Genomic DNA, 16,525 nt, shown 5'->3' on the forward strand with positions numbered 1-16,525 from the left:
ACCGCCCAGCACCCTGGACAGCGCCTCACGCTGGGCCTGGGGATGGCTGCTGTGGGGCCTCAGGTTGGTTTCTCTGGGTTGGCATCTGGTTCTGATGAAGCTGCACTTCTGATGGCTTCCTTTCCTCCTTTCTTAAATCTCCCTCCGAAGGCAGCCCCAGCTCAGTTCCCTCCATTCACCCACAGAGTCACTCTTTTCTGGCTCCTGGAGTCAGGGTGAGAAGATGGAAAGAAACAAGGGGACTGGCTGCTGTCAGCCTGGAGTTTTGTTTACCTTATACACCAGCAGGAAAGGGAGGGAGTTTGGAGAAGTCCTGGGCCCTTCCCTAGTTTCTCCCAACCTGGATCTTTCTCACAGGGCTTGGTGGGTTCTGGAGGGCATGACAGAGACATGTAAGAGGTAACAGGGAAGGCAGGACTGGGGCACACAGGGTGAACGCGGGTCAGGGGAATGGTGAGTGGGACTGGCCTGAGCAGGGCTACTGCCTGAGGATGCCACAGCCCAAACCCACATTCCAGCCAGGAGGTCCTGAGAAGATCATCTCTGCCATCCTCCTGTCCCCAGGCAGGCTGCCTGGTGCTGGTTCTGCTGGGCTTTAGACCCCTCAGCACCTGCCCTGTCTGACTCACCTTCTCATCTCTTCATTCACCTCCAGGTCTAGAGGAGTCCCAGGAGCAATCAGCGCAGGGAGGACGTAGTGGCTGCCATGGATGAGGATAAGCTTCCATCTGTACTACCTGGGGAAGGTGGTGCTGCCTGGGACCCCAGCTTGGAGCCTGAGGAAGAACCTGGGGTCCAGAATGGACTGGCACACAGTCAGGACCTGAACAGTAGCTACAACAGCCCAGGGCATGAGATGAGGGGCGCTCTGGTGGATACTGAGGAGCCCACAGAGGGCCTGGACATGGCTCTCCATGGCCTCAGCCTTGGCCTTCCCTTCACCAATGGCCTAGTCCTGGGGCCAGACTCAAATATTCTGGAAGATTCTGCAGAGTCCAGGCCCTGGAGGGCTGGTGGGCCGGCAGAGGGGGACAATGCTTCCAGGAATCTCTGTCTGGATACTGAGGACCCTCAGCTGGGGTAAGTGGGTGTCTTGGCTTGGGGGCTCACTACATTTGCCTGCTCCAGTGCTATGTGGTCTGGGTCTAGCCCCTTAGCCTCTCTGGTTCTTGTTTTTCTCCTCCATAAAATGGGAATTTCATGTCCTTGCTTTGCCCAGCTTCTGGGTGTTTTGGAAGGATAGAACCATTAGATTTCAAAGGCTAGCAGGCCTATTGTGCCTCCCAACCCCAAAGCCCCCCAAATCATCATGGGCTGTATCCGTGTGGGGCTGGAGGGTCACACACCCTCTGTCCCAGGCTGGGCAGTAGAGTTCCAAAGTGCTTTGATGTGGAAGGTCATCTGGTCCATCCATCTGTTTCCTGGAGATGAAGATCTCCCAATTCTGTAACTGACCTCAGAAGAGTAGGCTTCGTGGATTGATCCCAGCCAGCTACCCCTCACTTGAGTGCCCTCTGGAAGTTCTACCAGGAATCTCACCTCAGACCTACTGCCTGGAGTGCCAGCCTCATTTCTATTATCCTCTGTAGGAGGTGGAGAGACCGGCATGTCTTGGGAGGTGCCAGTTGATGAGGAGGGGGGATGGAACAGGAGAATGTCTAGAAGACCTCAGGGTGGGCTGAGAAAAGAAAGTGTGTAGGAGTCTTAGTGTGCACAGCTGTGGGCTCTGGCCTGGACAAGCAAGTGTGCGTGGGTGGCATGCATGTGTATGTCTGCTCTGTGCGCTGTTGTGGGCATAGGAATGTGTGAACACGTGGCTATGCATGGGTCTGTGTGGTTGTGTGTGGGGGGTTGTGTATGCCTGGCCTGTGGATCTGTGGGTACATATCTGGGCTGCATGGCAAGGTCTAGGGCTGAGTGTGGTTAGCTAGCTCTGCAGATAGGAATGTGAATACGTGAGGTCGGGTGCCGGTGTGTACCAGATGTCCTGTGGCTGTGAGTGTTTCCGTCCAGACAGGTCCTAGGGCAGCCACCTGGCTGGCAGTGGGGTGCAGACAAGGGTCTGGGGCTTCTTGGAGCATACCATTTGGGTTTAGGGGGCCTATTTATTGGGGATGGCCGAAGGTGGGGGGCAGATGGAAGTTTGGAGATTGGGCTAATGGTCTTTTAAGCCTCTATCAGGACCAGCTCTCAGGTCTGCTCAGGTGCATGAGACGGTGGGAGATAGTGGCGTGGGGGAGACCATTCATGGGTCTGACAGTGAGAAGAGATCTCCCCCAAGGGCCGAGATCTGTATTATTCAGGTATCTCTGGAACCTAGCACAGGCCTGGCAGAGGTCCCTTTGCTGGGCAGATTTCTGGCATCTGCTCTGGTAACCAGGACAGTGACCCTTCCATTCCCTCCCTTCCTCCTGGAGGTCACCAGTGGCAACTCCACCCCAGCTCACTGCCAGGTGTACTGCGACTTCTTAGATTTCTGCCCCCTGCCCCACTTCCTTCTCCAGCAAGAAGAGGCCTAATAAGGCTCTGGTCTCAGCTCTTGCTGGAACTGGGCAGGGGGCAGCTGGCTGTGACTCCAGCTTTTTCTCTCTTAGGTCAGTATGCTTCTCTGGGGAGCACACTAGGACCACATCTCAGACCTGGGGTCCAAGGAGGTGTTTGAGGAGAGGGGTAGTTCCCAGTCCTCCAAATACAGCTCAGTCTCTCGGAGGCTGCAGGGGCTGGGGGGAAAAGCAGGATGTGGCTGATCCTCGGGGGGAATGAGGGGTGCACTGCTTTGCAAATGGCGGACCTTGATTTATCTGATATGGGCTGGGCTCAGCCTGCTTCTTTCTTTGTGTCTCTTCCCCTTGCTATCTCTATGTTTCTGTCTCTCTGTCTCTGTCTCTCTGTTTCTCTTAGTCTATTTCTTGTCTCTCTTATTTTTCTTCCTCTCTCTCTTCTTGTCTCTCTTTTGTCCCATCTCTCTTGATCTCGCTCTTTTTCAGTGTCTCCTCTTCCTTACCTGTCCTCCCTGTGCATCTCCCCAGCAGATAAGAATCCTCCTGGGATGCCTCAGTTTATCTCTGTGTGATGTTCTATTCTAGGTGCTGGGGATACATCAGAAAACAGAACATAAAAAAATTCATACTATCATGGAGCTTAGGGTCTAAGGGGGAGATAGATAATAAATCATAGAAGTAATTATGTAGTATGTAGGAAGGGGTGGGGAGTGCTTTGGGGAAAAATGAAGTAGGAAAAAGGGGCTGAGGTGTTTGGAGGTGGGTCCTGGTTATAAATAGGGCAATCAGGGCGGACCTCATTGAGAAAGGGATGAGGAAGGAGGGCTTCAGCGTGAGGGAAGAGGAACTTCCAGCCAGAGGTCTCTTGCAGGGACAGGACAGGGCCCTGCAGTGGCTTTGGCCGTGGGGTAGACCAGGGGGCTGACAAACATCTGTGTGTTCACCCAGCGCACCATTCAGCAGGGTTTGTTAAGCACGAACTGTGTCGTGGGTGTTCCCTGGCCTTGTGGGAGGTGGGACTGGGGAACAGATGGGAAACGGGAGCACACGGTGTGACATGCTGACCGGGCCTGGGAGGAAGAGAGGAGATACCCGGAGGATGGAGAATAAGGAGTGGGGCCAGTGGGCTGGGTGATGTGCTCCTGCCTTCCTCAGTCTCTCTGGAGAGGTGACATTAAGGCCAGGCCTGAGAGCTGCAGTGTGGTGGGCCAAGCTGAGAGTCTCCCAGGCTTTGGGGACTGCAACATTTTGACCCAGCATGACTCTAGCTGTGCTGGGAGATAGCCGCATGGCTCTGGGAAGCCTGCGGGCAGCAGCCCCTGGGCCACCGTGGAGGAAGAGGTCTCCCATTCATTCATTTAGACAAATGCCCGGTGCCTGCTCTATGCCAGGCGTGGGGTGGGCACTGGGCAGGACCACGCCTGTCCTGTTTCATTGCTGCACCTTAGTACCCAGCCCAGCATCTGGCACCCAGCGCTCAGTAAGTATTGGCTGACAGAATAAACAGGACATATCCCACGCCTGCTCCTGCCCCCGTGGAGCTCCCAGACACAGACTGGTGCAGTCCTAGCCCCTGTAAAGGGGGACCCCATAGCAGGATGGTGACTGGTCCTTGCATCCCACAGGCTGGGTGGCCCCGGAGAGCCAGATGTGCGGGATGGCTTCAGTGCCACGTTTGAGAAGATCGTGGAGTCCGAGCTGCTGCGGGGCACCCAGTACAGCAGCCTTGACTCCCTGGACGTGCTGAGCCTCACAGACGAGAGCGACAGCTGCGTCAGCTTCGAGGCCCCCCTGACACCCCTCATCCAGCAGCGGGCCCGTGAGAGCCCTGAGCCGGGGGCTGGCTTGGGCATTGGGGACATGGGGCCTGAGGGGGACCCAGGAGCAGCTGGTGGTGATGGGGAGCTGGGCAGCCCCCTGCGGTGCTCCATCTCCAGCAGCCGATCAGAGAACGTCCTGAGCCACCTGTCTCTCACAGCCGTGCCCAATGGCTTCCATGAAGACGGACCCCAGGGTCCAGGTGGGGATGAGGAGGAGGAGGAGGAGGAGGACACAGACAAGTTGCTGAACTCAGCCAGGTGAGGCAGAGCCTAGGTTGGGAACTGGGAGAACCATTGAGCAGATGGGGAAACTGAGACCCAGAGGAGGCAAAGCAGGTGAGGGCAACCCAGTGCCCAGAGTGAACAAGCCCTCTCCTAGGTCATGGTGTCCTTCCTCTGCACCCAGACTTCCCACCCTGGTCCTGAGGTTCAGTTCTGCCCTTCCAGACCTTTCCAGCCCTGGTGGGTCCAGGGAGCTGTGCTGCGTGGGTTGTGTAGCTTCTAGTGATTTCATCGAGGGGCTCCCCTAAAAGTCTGACTTGATTCCCTCCTGATGCACTGGAGCCTCTTCCCCTGCTCTGGGAGACCTCCCAGCCTCTTCCCAGGCCTCGGACCCTGGGCCTCTGATCCCCTTCTCTCTGCCCCCACTTTCATTGTGCAGTGACCCCAGCCTGAAGGACGGCTTCTCGGACTCAGACTCGGAGCTGAGCAGCTCAGAGGGCCTGGAGCCTGGTAGCACAGACGCGCTGGCCAACGGGTGCCAAGGGGTCAATGAAGCTGCTCGCCGGCTGGCCCGCCGTCTCTACCACCTGGAGGGCTTTCAGCGCTGCGACGTCGCCCGGCAGCTGGGCAAGAAGTGAGTCGTCGCCCGTACCCCCACCCCGGGTAAACCCAGGGTCTTCCTCAGCCTGAAGAGGTGTGGGTGACTTCTGTCAGGGGTGTCTGGTGCTTGGGGGGTTCCCAATAGTCCCCGAGAGCTCCTCCTCCTGCCACTGTCCTCATTCCTGGCCTTGCCCTAAATCTGTTTCCTTTCTGGGCTGCCTGGGCGAAGGCCTGTGCTCTCCGGGAGGGGAGGAGGTGGTGGGGCGGTCCCTCGGGGCTGGGGAGTGTAGTGTGGCCTGCAGTTATGGGACCATGATGATGGTAGGGAGGACAGAGCAGGGGGGCGGGGCCAAGGAGAGGAGAACCTGGGCCTGGGCTGGGACTGCCCGGGACCCAGAAACTGGGTTCCTAGCTCATTAAGCCCCACTCTCAGTCTGCTGGGACTGGCTAAGGGGGCTGAAGCTGCCAAAGCACAGCCCTGGCCTTGGGACTGGGGAAAGGAAACTAGCCAGATGGCAGCCCGGGGGTGGGGGTGTGGGTTGCGGGGATAGGCAGGGGCTCTGAGACTGAGGGATCAGCTGGCACATCCAAGTGTTTTTGTCAGCATGGCCGCCTGCCTTTGCCCTTCCTCCAGGAGGCCTCCCATACCCACATTTAGGCTCTGAGATGGGGAGGCAGTCCTAGATCTCAAGGCAAAGGGGCAGTCCTGCCCCTAGGCCCCAAGTTGGAGCTGACTGAAAAAGCTGAGGCCAGCTGGGCTTGGGATCCTTCCCTAGTTTCTCTCCTGCCTTCCTTCCTCTTCTACCCTTCTCAGCCTCCACATTGCTCCGGGCCTGCCTCCCAGCCCCAGCCTTGACATCACAGCTGACTTCGAAGCCCCACCTCTCCCGCTGGGCTGAGGCCCCCACCCCCAACCTAATGACATTCTCCAGGAGTCTGTCCTTCAGCCCTCCTCTGCAAGAGTTTCCCTCAGCACTCCACTGTGCCTAAGTCTCTCCCATCTGAAAACAAATTCTTCCTCAAAGGCACTTTCTCCCCCAGCCTCTTGGCAGCCAGAATTCTCGAGTTTTCTAACCTGGGTGGCCTCGGTCCACTCCCCCTCTCCATATCCAGCCCCTGGGGCAGGCTTCTCCCCCACCCTCTGCCTTCAGCAGCCCATCCAGGCCAGGGCCAAGTTATTAGCCTTTGTCTTTGAATCCAGTGGCTGCTACCTGGCCTCAACTTACCCCTCCTCAACATCACAGACACACCTCACTCCTTTCTTTTTCCTTAACTAAAATTTTTATTGTGCAAATTTCAACCATACACAAAACCAGAAAATAACATTTTAAACCTCCACATACCCATTACTCAGCTTCAAAGTTAATAGCATCCCCCCCCCATTTTGCTGGACTATTTTAAGGCGTATTTTAGATACTCTATCATTTGATCCATAAATACTTCAGTATGTGCCTCTAACTGATAAGGATTTTTAAATATAATCATCATTCCATTATAATTTTTAACAAAACTAACCAAAATTCCATAGAATCTCTAACATTTAGTTTTAGTTTAATTTTCTGTCTCAGAAATGCTTCTTCGTATCAGAATGCAAATAAGGTCCATGCTTTACATTTGGCCAAAACGTGTCTCTCTCTCTCTTTTTCCTCCTAAGTCTCTTAATCAATAGTCCGCTGGGCTGCCTCCTTTTTCTTAAGGCCATGTATCTGTTGAAGAAATAGAACCTTTTGTCAGGAAGAATTTTCCATGATTTGGATTTGGTGTCCCCGTGGAGTTCTGTTGTGCTTTCCCTATTTCCCCAGTCCCAAGTCTCCTGCAAATGGGAGGGAGAGCTCGGGGCTTGGGTAGGTTCAGGTGGAAATTTGTTCTCTTTTCCGACAAGAATTCATCACTCCAGTCTTCTGGAAACACACACATACATACTCTCTCTCGGCCTCCAGGACGCCGCATTCCTAGCTCTCTTGGGCTGCTCTTTCTCAGTATATTTCAGTGGCTCCCTCTCTCTCCTCAGTCGGCCTCCACCCTTAAGAGGGGCTTCCTCTGATATCTGTCCTGGGTCTGCACCCTCCTCTCGCTTGCGCTCATCCCTGTCCTCCATCCAGGCCATTAACCAGCTGACATCTCTTACGTGGGTACATCCAGCCCCACCGGATGTCCAGCTCTCGAGAACTCCCCTCTGGCCCACCTCCGGGTTATGCTTTGCACCATTCCATTGCCCGTGGATTCTGCCTCTGAAATCTCTCTCCTCCCCAAACTCTCCGTCTCTCTGGGAACCAGCCCCTAGAGTGCCCAGGGGTCTCCGCTCGGCGGGTGTAGCCGCTATCATAGTATATAACCCAACCCTAATAATCCTCAACCTAACAATTTACATCATAATAACCCTTGGGTGTTCCACACAAGGATTTGACCTGCTCACTCAACCCCTCCCTTCACACCCTTCTGAACACTACCAATCCTTCCCTTGGCCCTCGGGCCCTGCTCCCTACCTCATCTCTTGCTGCCAGGTTCCTGCTCTCTGGTTCTGGCCACATGGCCCTGCTGATAGCTACTTGGACATGTCGTGCAGTTTCCTCTACTGGGGACACTTTGTGTCATCCCTCCCCCTAGTCCTGTCACCTCACTGGCTCTTACTTTCCTATAGGTCTGCCGTCTTCACAGAGACACCATCTCCTTTAGGAAGCCTTCCTGACCCCGCAACCTAAGGATGGACTATCAGAGCCCAACTGGCCCGGAGGGGGAGGCAGTCTCGGGACGGGCAGATCGGGTGGGGGGTCAGGGTATGCTAGGACTCACTGCCCACATGCCTCTTGTTGGTGGCTGTGCCCTCTCCTAACGGACACCTCATGCTCTCTCAACAGCAACGAGTTCAGCAGGCTGGTGGCTGGGGAGTATCTCAGCTTCTTCGACTTCTCGGGCCTGACTTTGGACCGAGCGCTCAGGTCAGTGGGGCTGGGATGGGGCGGTGTCCACAGGGGTACAGGCCACACATCTGGATTCTCATGGCAGCTCTGTTCTAAACTTGCTGTGCAACCTTGGACAGTCTCTGGACCCTCCCTGGGAAGGCTGCGGAGAAGGGGCCCTGAGCACAGCAGCCCCGCAGCGCCTCAGTGAGGGCTGGCTCTGTGGTGGGCTGAGCATGTGAAGGTGGGAATGCGGTCTTGAGGTTTTGGGAGCGCAGGGCAAAGGGCTTGCCTGTATTGAGCACTTCCTGTTTGCTGAGGCAATAGGTCTTCACACCCCCTGCCACTTCATCCTGACCACACCCCTGGAGGGTAGGTGTTATCGCTGCTGTTCACAAATGGAGAACCAGCCCTTAGGTAAAATGATTCCCCACCATCACTGAGGGGGGAGAGGGCAAAAATGGGATTTGACCACTGGTCCTCTTGGCGTTTGGATGCAGACAGTGGCCTTCCAGACAGTCAGGTGCAGGCCCCAGGGGGTGAAAGGCATGGAATAGAGTGCCATCCAGTGTCTAGGGGCCCCTGGTGACAGGCCCTCAGGGCGACAGCAGGCTGCAGCCCTCTGGCTATGGGCACCAACGATCTCTGAGATAAGTGGGGGGTCGTCCCCAAATGTTAGATCTTCTCACTGTGTCCCACACGTCCCTTACATGTAAAAAAATGTATTTTCCATTCTTTTTTCTCTACTTCACTTGGGATATTTTCTGTTGACCTGCTTTTAGTTCACTTAGCCTTTTTTCTGGGCCTAATATACTGTTAAATCCATTTATTGAGTTTTTTACTTTTTATTATTACATTTTTCAGTTCTAGAATTTTCATTTTGTTAAATTAAAAAAAATAGATTCTAACTCTCTGGGGGAATTTCTCATCTTTTCACTCATTTGCTCCATCTGTCCCTTTCCTTTTACACATATTAATCCTTATTTCAAAGCCTCCTCATCCCAATATCTGTATCACTGGAATCATCAATATCTGTTTCTCTTCTTTTTCTCTTGGTTTTCTGTCATGCATCCTGTCTCTCTGCATGCTCAGTAATTTTTTTTATTAGATGTTGTGCGTTTTGTATAGAATTAGAGAGGCTCTGGATTATTATATATTCCTCCTGTGAGGGTTTACCTTGTCCTTTACTAGGCAGTTAGAGGGGGGCAGGGGGTGCACTCCTAATCCGACCATGGATGAGCTGAGGAAAGGCTGCACCAGTTTGTTGAACTCAGGGATCCCCCACCACAGGGTGGAGGCCTGCACGGCTTTCCCCTAGAAGCCTAGTGTGTTCACTGGGGCCTCTCCCTTTGGTGGGTCCTGAATCCTAATTGTGTTTCCTCAATATGGCTAGAGTGTCAAAAACAAAACAAAACAAAACAAAAAAACCCAGTCCTTCTACTTCTTAGAGGATTTCTGCTTAGGTTCTTAGCATCCCGTCCCTCGCCTCTTCAGACTTTGGCAGATGTCTCAAGGGGAAACGTGGCTGTATATTCACAGCCCCGCAGATCTCCAGGTCTGTGTCTTCAGCTCTGTGAAGCCACGAAGTGTTCTGCCTCTTGCCTTTGCCCAGCATCAGCAATGTCCCCAAGGGAAGAGCCCCTGTAGATGAGCCCCTCACCTCAGCTCTCTCCTCTGTGGAAGTCTGGCCCTGTGGTCCTTGTGACACCAGTGGCTTCCTGAGAGCTTAAGAGAGATGTATTCTGTCTGGCTTGTCTCAGTTCTCAGGGGAAGTGCTGGTCTGCTGCAAGGTGCTCTAGCCTGAGCTGAGTCTGAAGTTTTCATCGGGATGAGGAAGAGTGGTAGGAGAAGATGTTCAGTGGGTCAGGTCACGATCCGAGGCCTGGGTGCTGCACTGGAGACCCTTGTATGCCAGCCCCGTAGATTTAGGCTCAACTGCAAAGGCACTGGGGAGCCACAGAAGGTGCTAGGTATAAAGCAGTATTTTTGGGGCTAGTGCTGGTAGCCTTTGATTTCGAGGCATGCAGGGTTCTGAAGAGGGTCTGGTGGGAGAGGATAGGCCTGAGGTGGGAGAGGATAGGCCTGAGGTGGGCAGTGGGGCTAAAGGAAAGATTGGTGCGAGGGGTCATCCAGAGGATTGAGTAGAGGGATGGATGGTGCCAAAGTGCAAGGGAGAGGGTAGGCAGTGGTGAGGCTGACCCTGGGGGCCGCCTGAGAGTTTGGTGGTGGCTGTGTTGGGTTGGGGCTTAGTGAGGACACCTGGGGAAGGAGTGTTTGGACTAGGGAGTGGGAGCTGGGTTGGATGGCTTGTAGATAGGACAGGTCAAGGCTGGGATGGGAAATGGATTTTACAAGGTCTTAGTGGAGTGTGGTTAGAGGAGGGAGAGGCAGAGCTGGGTGCCAGGTGGGAAGAAGAGAACAGGGAACAAAAGAGACCAGGGTGGGGAAGGGGAGACTAGATTGCAAACACCATGTTTCTGTATGGCAGTTGACTGACTGGGATTGAAGAGGAGTGTGGTCTGTAGTTTTGGATGCCTTGAGAGGCCTCAGAAGGTAAGGGCTGGCCAAGATGGGCTCACAGGTCCCAGGGTGCCTTAGGAGTAACATGAGAGAGCATAAAGCAAAGTGGACTTTCCAGAAACCAAATGAACCATAGCAAAATTAGGAATGAACTAGTCTTAGGAACTCTGGACAGATAGAAGCTCAAATTTGCTCAGTTTACAGTTTTGCTTCCCAAGAAGAGGTATCCCTAGGCTCCATCTCCCAGCCCCTGTGATTTTGGGATCAACTCCCAGGGCCCCTGAGAGCCCGTGGCTTTTGAAGTGGGCCAGGAGAAGGGGGCAGAGCCACGCAGGAGAGGAGGGAAGGTCCTTGCAGACAGCTTCAGCCTCCCCAGAGGCATGGAGCAGCGTAAGTGCCTGTCTGGTCCAGGGTGTGAATGTTGTGTGGGAGGCGGGTGGGGTGAGGCTGGAGGGACAGGAGGGAGGTGGAAACATGTCCTGGGAAGGCCAGAACATGAGGGGCTTGGCTGTTACCCTGAGCGCTCTGGGGAGCCAGTGACAGATTCTAAGCAGGGGTGCGTCTCACCTGCATGTGTGTTTAGAAAGGCCAGTCGGGGTCTGCGGGGAGGATGTCTCGGGGAGGTGCAGGGGTGCCCCCTTCTGGAGGCTGCTGTGAGTGTCCTGGGCATATGATGAGGGCAGAGGAGGGGGAGAGTTTGAGATCAAGGGTGAAGAACAAGTCATTGGGACTTGACAGTTTGGACTTGTCTGAGGACAGGGGAAGAGTGAGGGAGGCCAAGGCCAAGGTGGAGCTCGGGGCTCGGCTGGTGGCACATCCAGTGAGGAGCAGGAATGATTGAGGAGGGATGGTCTGGGGAGGGGGCAGGTATGGCCCCTGCAGGCCTCGCCAGAGAGGAGGGAGAGGGAAGTGGGCATTTATCCTGAAGAAGGGCCGAGGGCACCACTGAGGGGCTCCTCTGGCTTTGTTCTTCACACTCTGTCCCCTGCCTACTTCCTGGAGGGCATAGAAGGCTGAAATTCTAAAGTCCCCTAGCCCCCGCACTCCGGAAGCTGTCCTGGGGAAGATGCTGGGGCACTGGAGCCCTGGCCCCCTCCAGCGGGTTTATGTGGTGCGTGTGCGTGTATGCCTGTGTGTGTTTGGGGGGGATTCTTGCCCCAGGTGAGGATCCATACTGACTCAGGGACTCTAGAGGTCTTCAGCTTCCTTGAATTGCCCTCCAGAACCTTCCTGAAGGCCTTCCCGCTGATGGGGGAGACGCAGGAGCGTGAGCGGGTCCTGACGCACTTCTCCCGCCGGTACTGCCAGTGCAACCCGGAAGACAGCACGTCGGAAGGTATGGCTGCCTGCCCTACCTGCTGCTGGGCAGGGCCCCGGCTTCCTCCGCCCCGCCCCCCAACAGCCACTTCTGTCCTGCTCACTAAACATAGAATACAGGAACTATGGCACCTGGAATGGGTCTGCTTGCTGGACAAGAGACCTTCCAAATGTCTTGCCTGTGGTCATTCTCCGTGCCTGGAAGTCCTCTGTCCGAGATTTGGTCTTGGGTTTCCTTCTCACTGGTCCCTGTCGCAGTGTGGATTCTCGGTGCAGTGGGAGTCCCCATGTGGAGTCCCGGGGTGGGGCCCTCTTAGACCACTTAGCGGCAGGACTTTCCCTGTGGATGGACCCGAGTTCCAGGACCTGGGAGACGAGGCCAGTTATTGGAGGAGACAGAGGGCATGGTAGATACGTAGTCTAGGACCCAGAGCCGCCCCTGGGTCTGAGTGTCAAGATGAGTTCAGTCACAGGAGGCAGGAGTCTGGCCTATAGCAGGCCCAGGGTGCTCAGGTCCCCTCTGAGGGGGGGTTGGCCCTGACCTGGGGCAGGCCAGTGACTCTGGTGCTGTGAGGGGGGCGGGACAGGGAGCAGGTCCTGGGCCCTGAGGTGCATTTGGCTGGTGGCGGGCCTCTTCCTGTCTCCAAGGCCAGCAGGCTGGCTCTGTCAGGAGACAGTTGGGTGGCTGGGTTTGGAAAACAACGGGGTCCTCACACTGAGGGTGCCACCATCTCTGATATAGATGGGATCCACACACTCACCTGTGCTCTGATGCTGCTCAACACGGATCTGCATGGACATGTGAGTCGGGGAGGCAGGGAAGGGTGTGTCCTCTTGCTGACCCACTGCACGTTGTCCTGGGGCTCGCCCTTTCTCCAGCCCCCTTCCCGACACCTGCTTGCTGGCCATGGTTCTTTTAGCAGACCTGGGAGTTGGGAGACTTGGCTTCTAGACTTGGCCCTATCTTTATCTATCTGAGATCTGCCTGGGTCCCTGCCCCCAAGCTAGACAGAACAGCTGAGGCACAGGGGAATTTGGGTTTGCTAGATAAGATGTGCCATCCAGCTGTGTTGACTCCAGGCATTGCTAAAAGACCTCGTGCTCTTCCTACCCCTGTCCCGCAAGTCCGAATGTGGCCCTGCTGCCTTGTCTCGCCCCAGGCAGCCTCCACCCATCAAATGGTAGGTTGCCTTCAAGAGGCATTCTTGTCACCCCTCCCACCACCAGGCAAACAGTGACGTGACAGGTGGGTGCCCCAGGCTGGGAGCCTGCGCTCTCTCAGCCCTGGGCTTTCTCGCTGTTGCCTGTGGCTCAGTAACTCCTTCTTCTTTCCTCCATCTGCTCCGGGGACCCCCCTCTTTGGGCTCTCTTGCCCTCCTTCAGGTGGTAAGTGGAGCTGGTGGTGTGCATGCCCTGTGAGCCTAGACCCCCCCATCTCCATGTTCCCCTTCTGTGTTCCCCATCATTCATCTGGCCTTACCAGTCACTGCCCCATCATTGCTCACCTAGTGGTGCTCAGAGCCCCTCTGTTGGGTTGGGGATCTTTCATTAATTCCTGGGGACAACAGGCCAGCAAGTTTGGTTCTGGAGTTAACCAGGAAAGTCCAGGGCATAGAGTGGAAGGAAGAGCGAGGACAGACCCAACTTTAGATCCTACTCTTGCCTCCATGTGGAAGCTCTGTGTATCAGGTTCTGCGTCCGTGAGGTGGGGATAATGATTTCCTGTCAAGTGTCCCGGGCAGACCAGAGAGAATTAACACTCATGATACCGGTGTCAGGGTCTGGCACCCAGTGAGTATTTTATTATGAATAATGTCATGACATATTATGACAGTGATAACAATGGTATTCATTACTGATATTAAAGTTTGAATGATGGAGAGCCCCAAGGCCTAGCCTGCGGGTCCCTGGAGGGTCGTGAATATGAAGACTGCAGCCCGATGGCAGCCTGAGCAGGCATGGGCACACTGGGGCACCTGGCCTGGGAAGGGTGATGGCCTTGGTGACCTTGCCATAAAGAGTCGTCATGAGACGACTTCCATTCCTCTGCCTGGGCTCGCAGCCTGAGTGTGGAACTCCATGGGAGTGTGACACTCCATGGGAATGTCACCAGAGCTAATTGCCTACGAACCAGTTAATGTTCCTCCAAGATGGCTCACTCTGTTTATGGAGAGCAGGTGTTGTAAGCATACCTTAAAAGGAACCAAACCTCCCCCACCCTTGGCCGAGCCTGAGGGCCACACCAAGACCTGGTTACTGCAGAGCCAAGTTCTGGAAGGCCTGCTCCACGGTTAAGAACGGCAGTAGCCACCATTCAGTGACCCCCTCAGGCTGCGGATACCCCTGAGCTGGGTGGGCCTTAGCTCCCCCCCGCCCCACACCAGTGCCCGTGGCTGAAGAGAAACATCAACCCCTTCCCCGAGCAGAAGCGGTGGGACAGGACAGTGCTATCTGCAGCCAGTAGACATTGAGGATCCCGGCGTTCTCTCTTGAGGCAGTATTGGAAAAGGATCAGGAGAAAGGGTTCTGGGTCAGAGTCCCCTGTATTTCTCCACACAACAGCTGTATGGCCTGGGGCAAGTTATTAACCTCCCTAAATCTCAGATTCCCCATCCTGTGCCTCCTGTGGCTTCAGCAGCCCACACTTAGCCCAGGGCCTGGCTGCGGTCCCTGTGAGCTCTGCAGAGGCCTCTGCGGGAGCGGCTTCCCCTGCTCCCAGCTTTCCCTCTGCTGCTCGGCTGCTCTTCGGAGAGCGGGTGGGTGCGGGCATCTCAGGAACGTGGGGCCTGCGAGGGCCCCCAGAAAGAGCTCCGGTCAGAGAGGGGGGCAGTAAAGCGGCCGGCAGAGGGCTGGGTGCGTGTTCTTCAGATTCACAATTGTAGTAGCTGTCCATGTGGCTTGAAAAGAAAGTCCGTTCTGTGGTTGGTGGCTGTCACGTTCTGTGTGTGTCGATAAGGTCAAGTGTTTTCATTGTGTCGTGCAAGTCTTGTACATCCTTAATAATTTTTTTATTGTGGTAAAGTACACATAACATACCATTTTAGCCATTTTGAAGTGTGCAGTTCTGTGGAATTACGTACATTCCCAGGGGGTGCCGTCATCGCCACTCCGTACTTCTAGAACGTTTTCATCACTCCAAAAGGAACCCTGTGCCCATTAGCAGTCACACCCCATTCTCTCCTCCTTCCAGCCCTGGCAACCACTCAGTCGCTTTCCGTTTCTATGGATTTGCCTACTCTGTGTATTTCATGTGAATTCAGTCATACAACACGTGGCCTTTTGTGCCTGGCTTCTTTGACTTAGCCTCTGTTTTCGAGGTTCGTCCGTGTTCTAGCATGCATCAGTACCTCATTCCTTTATAGGACCAGTTAGCGCTCCACTGCATGGATAGCCCACAGTTTGTTTATCTGTTTACCTGCTGATGGGTATTTGGGTTGTTCCGCCTTCTGTGTGTTGCGAATCGTGCTGCTGGGAACATTTGCGTACAATTTATTTATTTTTTTTGAACACATATTTTCAGTTCCTAGGAATAGACTACCTCCCTCACATGCGAATTCTGTGCTTAACTTTTTGAGGAACTGCGAAAATGTTTTCCATCGTGGCTGAGCCCTTTTAAATTCCCACTGCCCGTGTATGAAGGTTTTGGTTTTTCCACATCCTCATTAACACTCCTTTTCCTTTTTAATGATCGATGTCCTGGTGGGTGCGAGGTGGTATCTCATTGTGGTTTCTGTCTGCATTTCCCTGATGACTAGTGACGTTGGAGCATCTTTTCCTGTTTTTGTTGGCCATCTGTACATCTTCTTTGGAAAAATGTCTATTTGTGTCCTTTGCCCATTTTTTTTTTTTTGGATTTTAGAAAATTTATTTAACAGTTGTAGTAAAAAAATTTTTTTAGTTGTGGTAAAATACGTGTGGCATCAAAGTTAACATCTTATGTGGTTTAGTTCCGTAGTGTTAAGTGTATCTCGGTGCTGTGCAATTAATCACCAGAACTTTTTCATCTTCCCCAGCTGAAACTCTCCGCACAGTAAACAACTACTCCTCACCGCCCCCGCCCCCTCCACCTCGTCCCTGGCAACTACAGTACCACTGGATGCTCCTGTGAATTTGGCCACTCTAGATTCCTCAAACGAGAGGAATCAGAGAGAATTTATATATATATATTTTTTAGATTTTATTTATTTATTCATTCGACAGAGATAGAGACAGCCAGCGAGAGAGGGAACACAAGCAGGGGGAGTGGGAGAGGAAGAAGCAGGCTCATAGTGGAAGAGCCTGATGTGGGGCTCGATCCCATAACGCCGGGATCACGCCCTGAGCCGAAGGCAGATGCTTAACCGCTGTGCCACCCAGGCGCCCCAAGAGAATTTATATTTTTGTGACTGATTTATGCCACTTAGCATCATGTCCTCGTGGTTCATCCATGTTGCAGCCTGAGACAGAATTTCTTTCCCTTTTTTTTTTTTAAAGATTTTATTTATTTACTTGACAGAGAGACAGCCAGCGAGAGAGGGAACACAAGCAGGGGGAGTGGGAGAGGAAGAAGCAGGCTCCCAGCAGAGGAGCCTGATGCGGGGCTCGATCCCAGAATGAGAATTTCTTTCCTTTTTAAGGCTGAGTAATATTCCATCGTCCGCATGTA

General features: G+C 54.1%; 1 protein-coding gene across 6 annotated transcripts in view; it reads left to right on the forward strand.

Moving 5' to 3' along the window:
- The window catches only part of PSD2 (pleckstrin and Sec7 domain containing 2), a 122,308-nt gene that overhangs the window by 83,628 nt on the left and 22,155 nt on the right, over positions 1-16,525 (forward strand). For 5 of the 6 annotated variants that reach the window (XM_034656112.1, XM_034656113.1, XM_034656110.1 and 2 more), the window contains 6 exons: positions 656-1,080; positions 4,127-4,579; positions 4,983-5,177; positions 8,002-8,082; positions 11,787-11,899; positions 12,623-12,683. In XM_034656112.1, coding sequence (XP_034512003.1) covers positions 707-1,080; positions 4,127-4,579; positions 4,983-5,177; positions 8,002-8,082; positions 11,787-11,899; positions 12,623-12,683 — 1,277 coding nt within the window. In that variant the 5' untranslated portion in view covers positions 656-706. The remainder of the gene's footprint in view (positions 1-655; positions 1,081-4,126; positions 4,580-4,982; positions 5,178-8,001; positions 8,083-11,786; positions 11,900-12,622; positions 12,684-16,525) is intronic. The other variant, XM_034656116.1, reaches the window with a different exon arrangement.

The sequence above is a fragment of the Ailuropoda melanoleuca genome, chromosome 3, assembly GCF_002007445.2.
Source record: "Ailuropoda melanoleuca isolate Jingjing chromosome 3, ASM200744v2, whole genome shotgun sequence".
NCBI classification, from domain to species: Eukaryota; Metazoa; Chordata; class Mammalia; order Carnivora; family Ursidae; genus Ailuropoda; species Ailuropoda melanoleuca.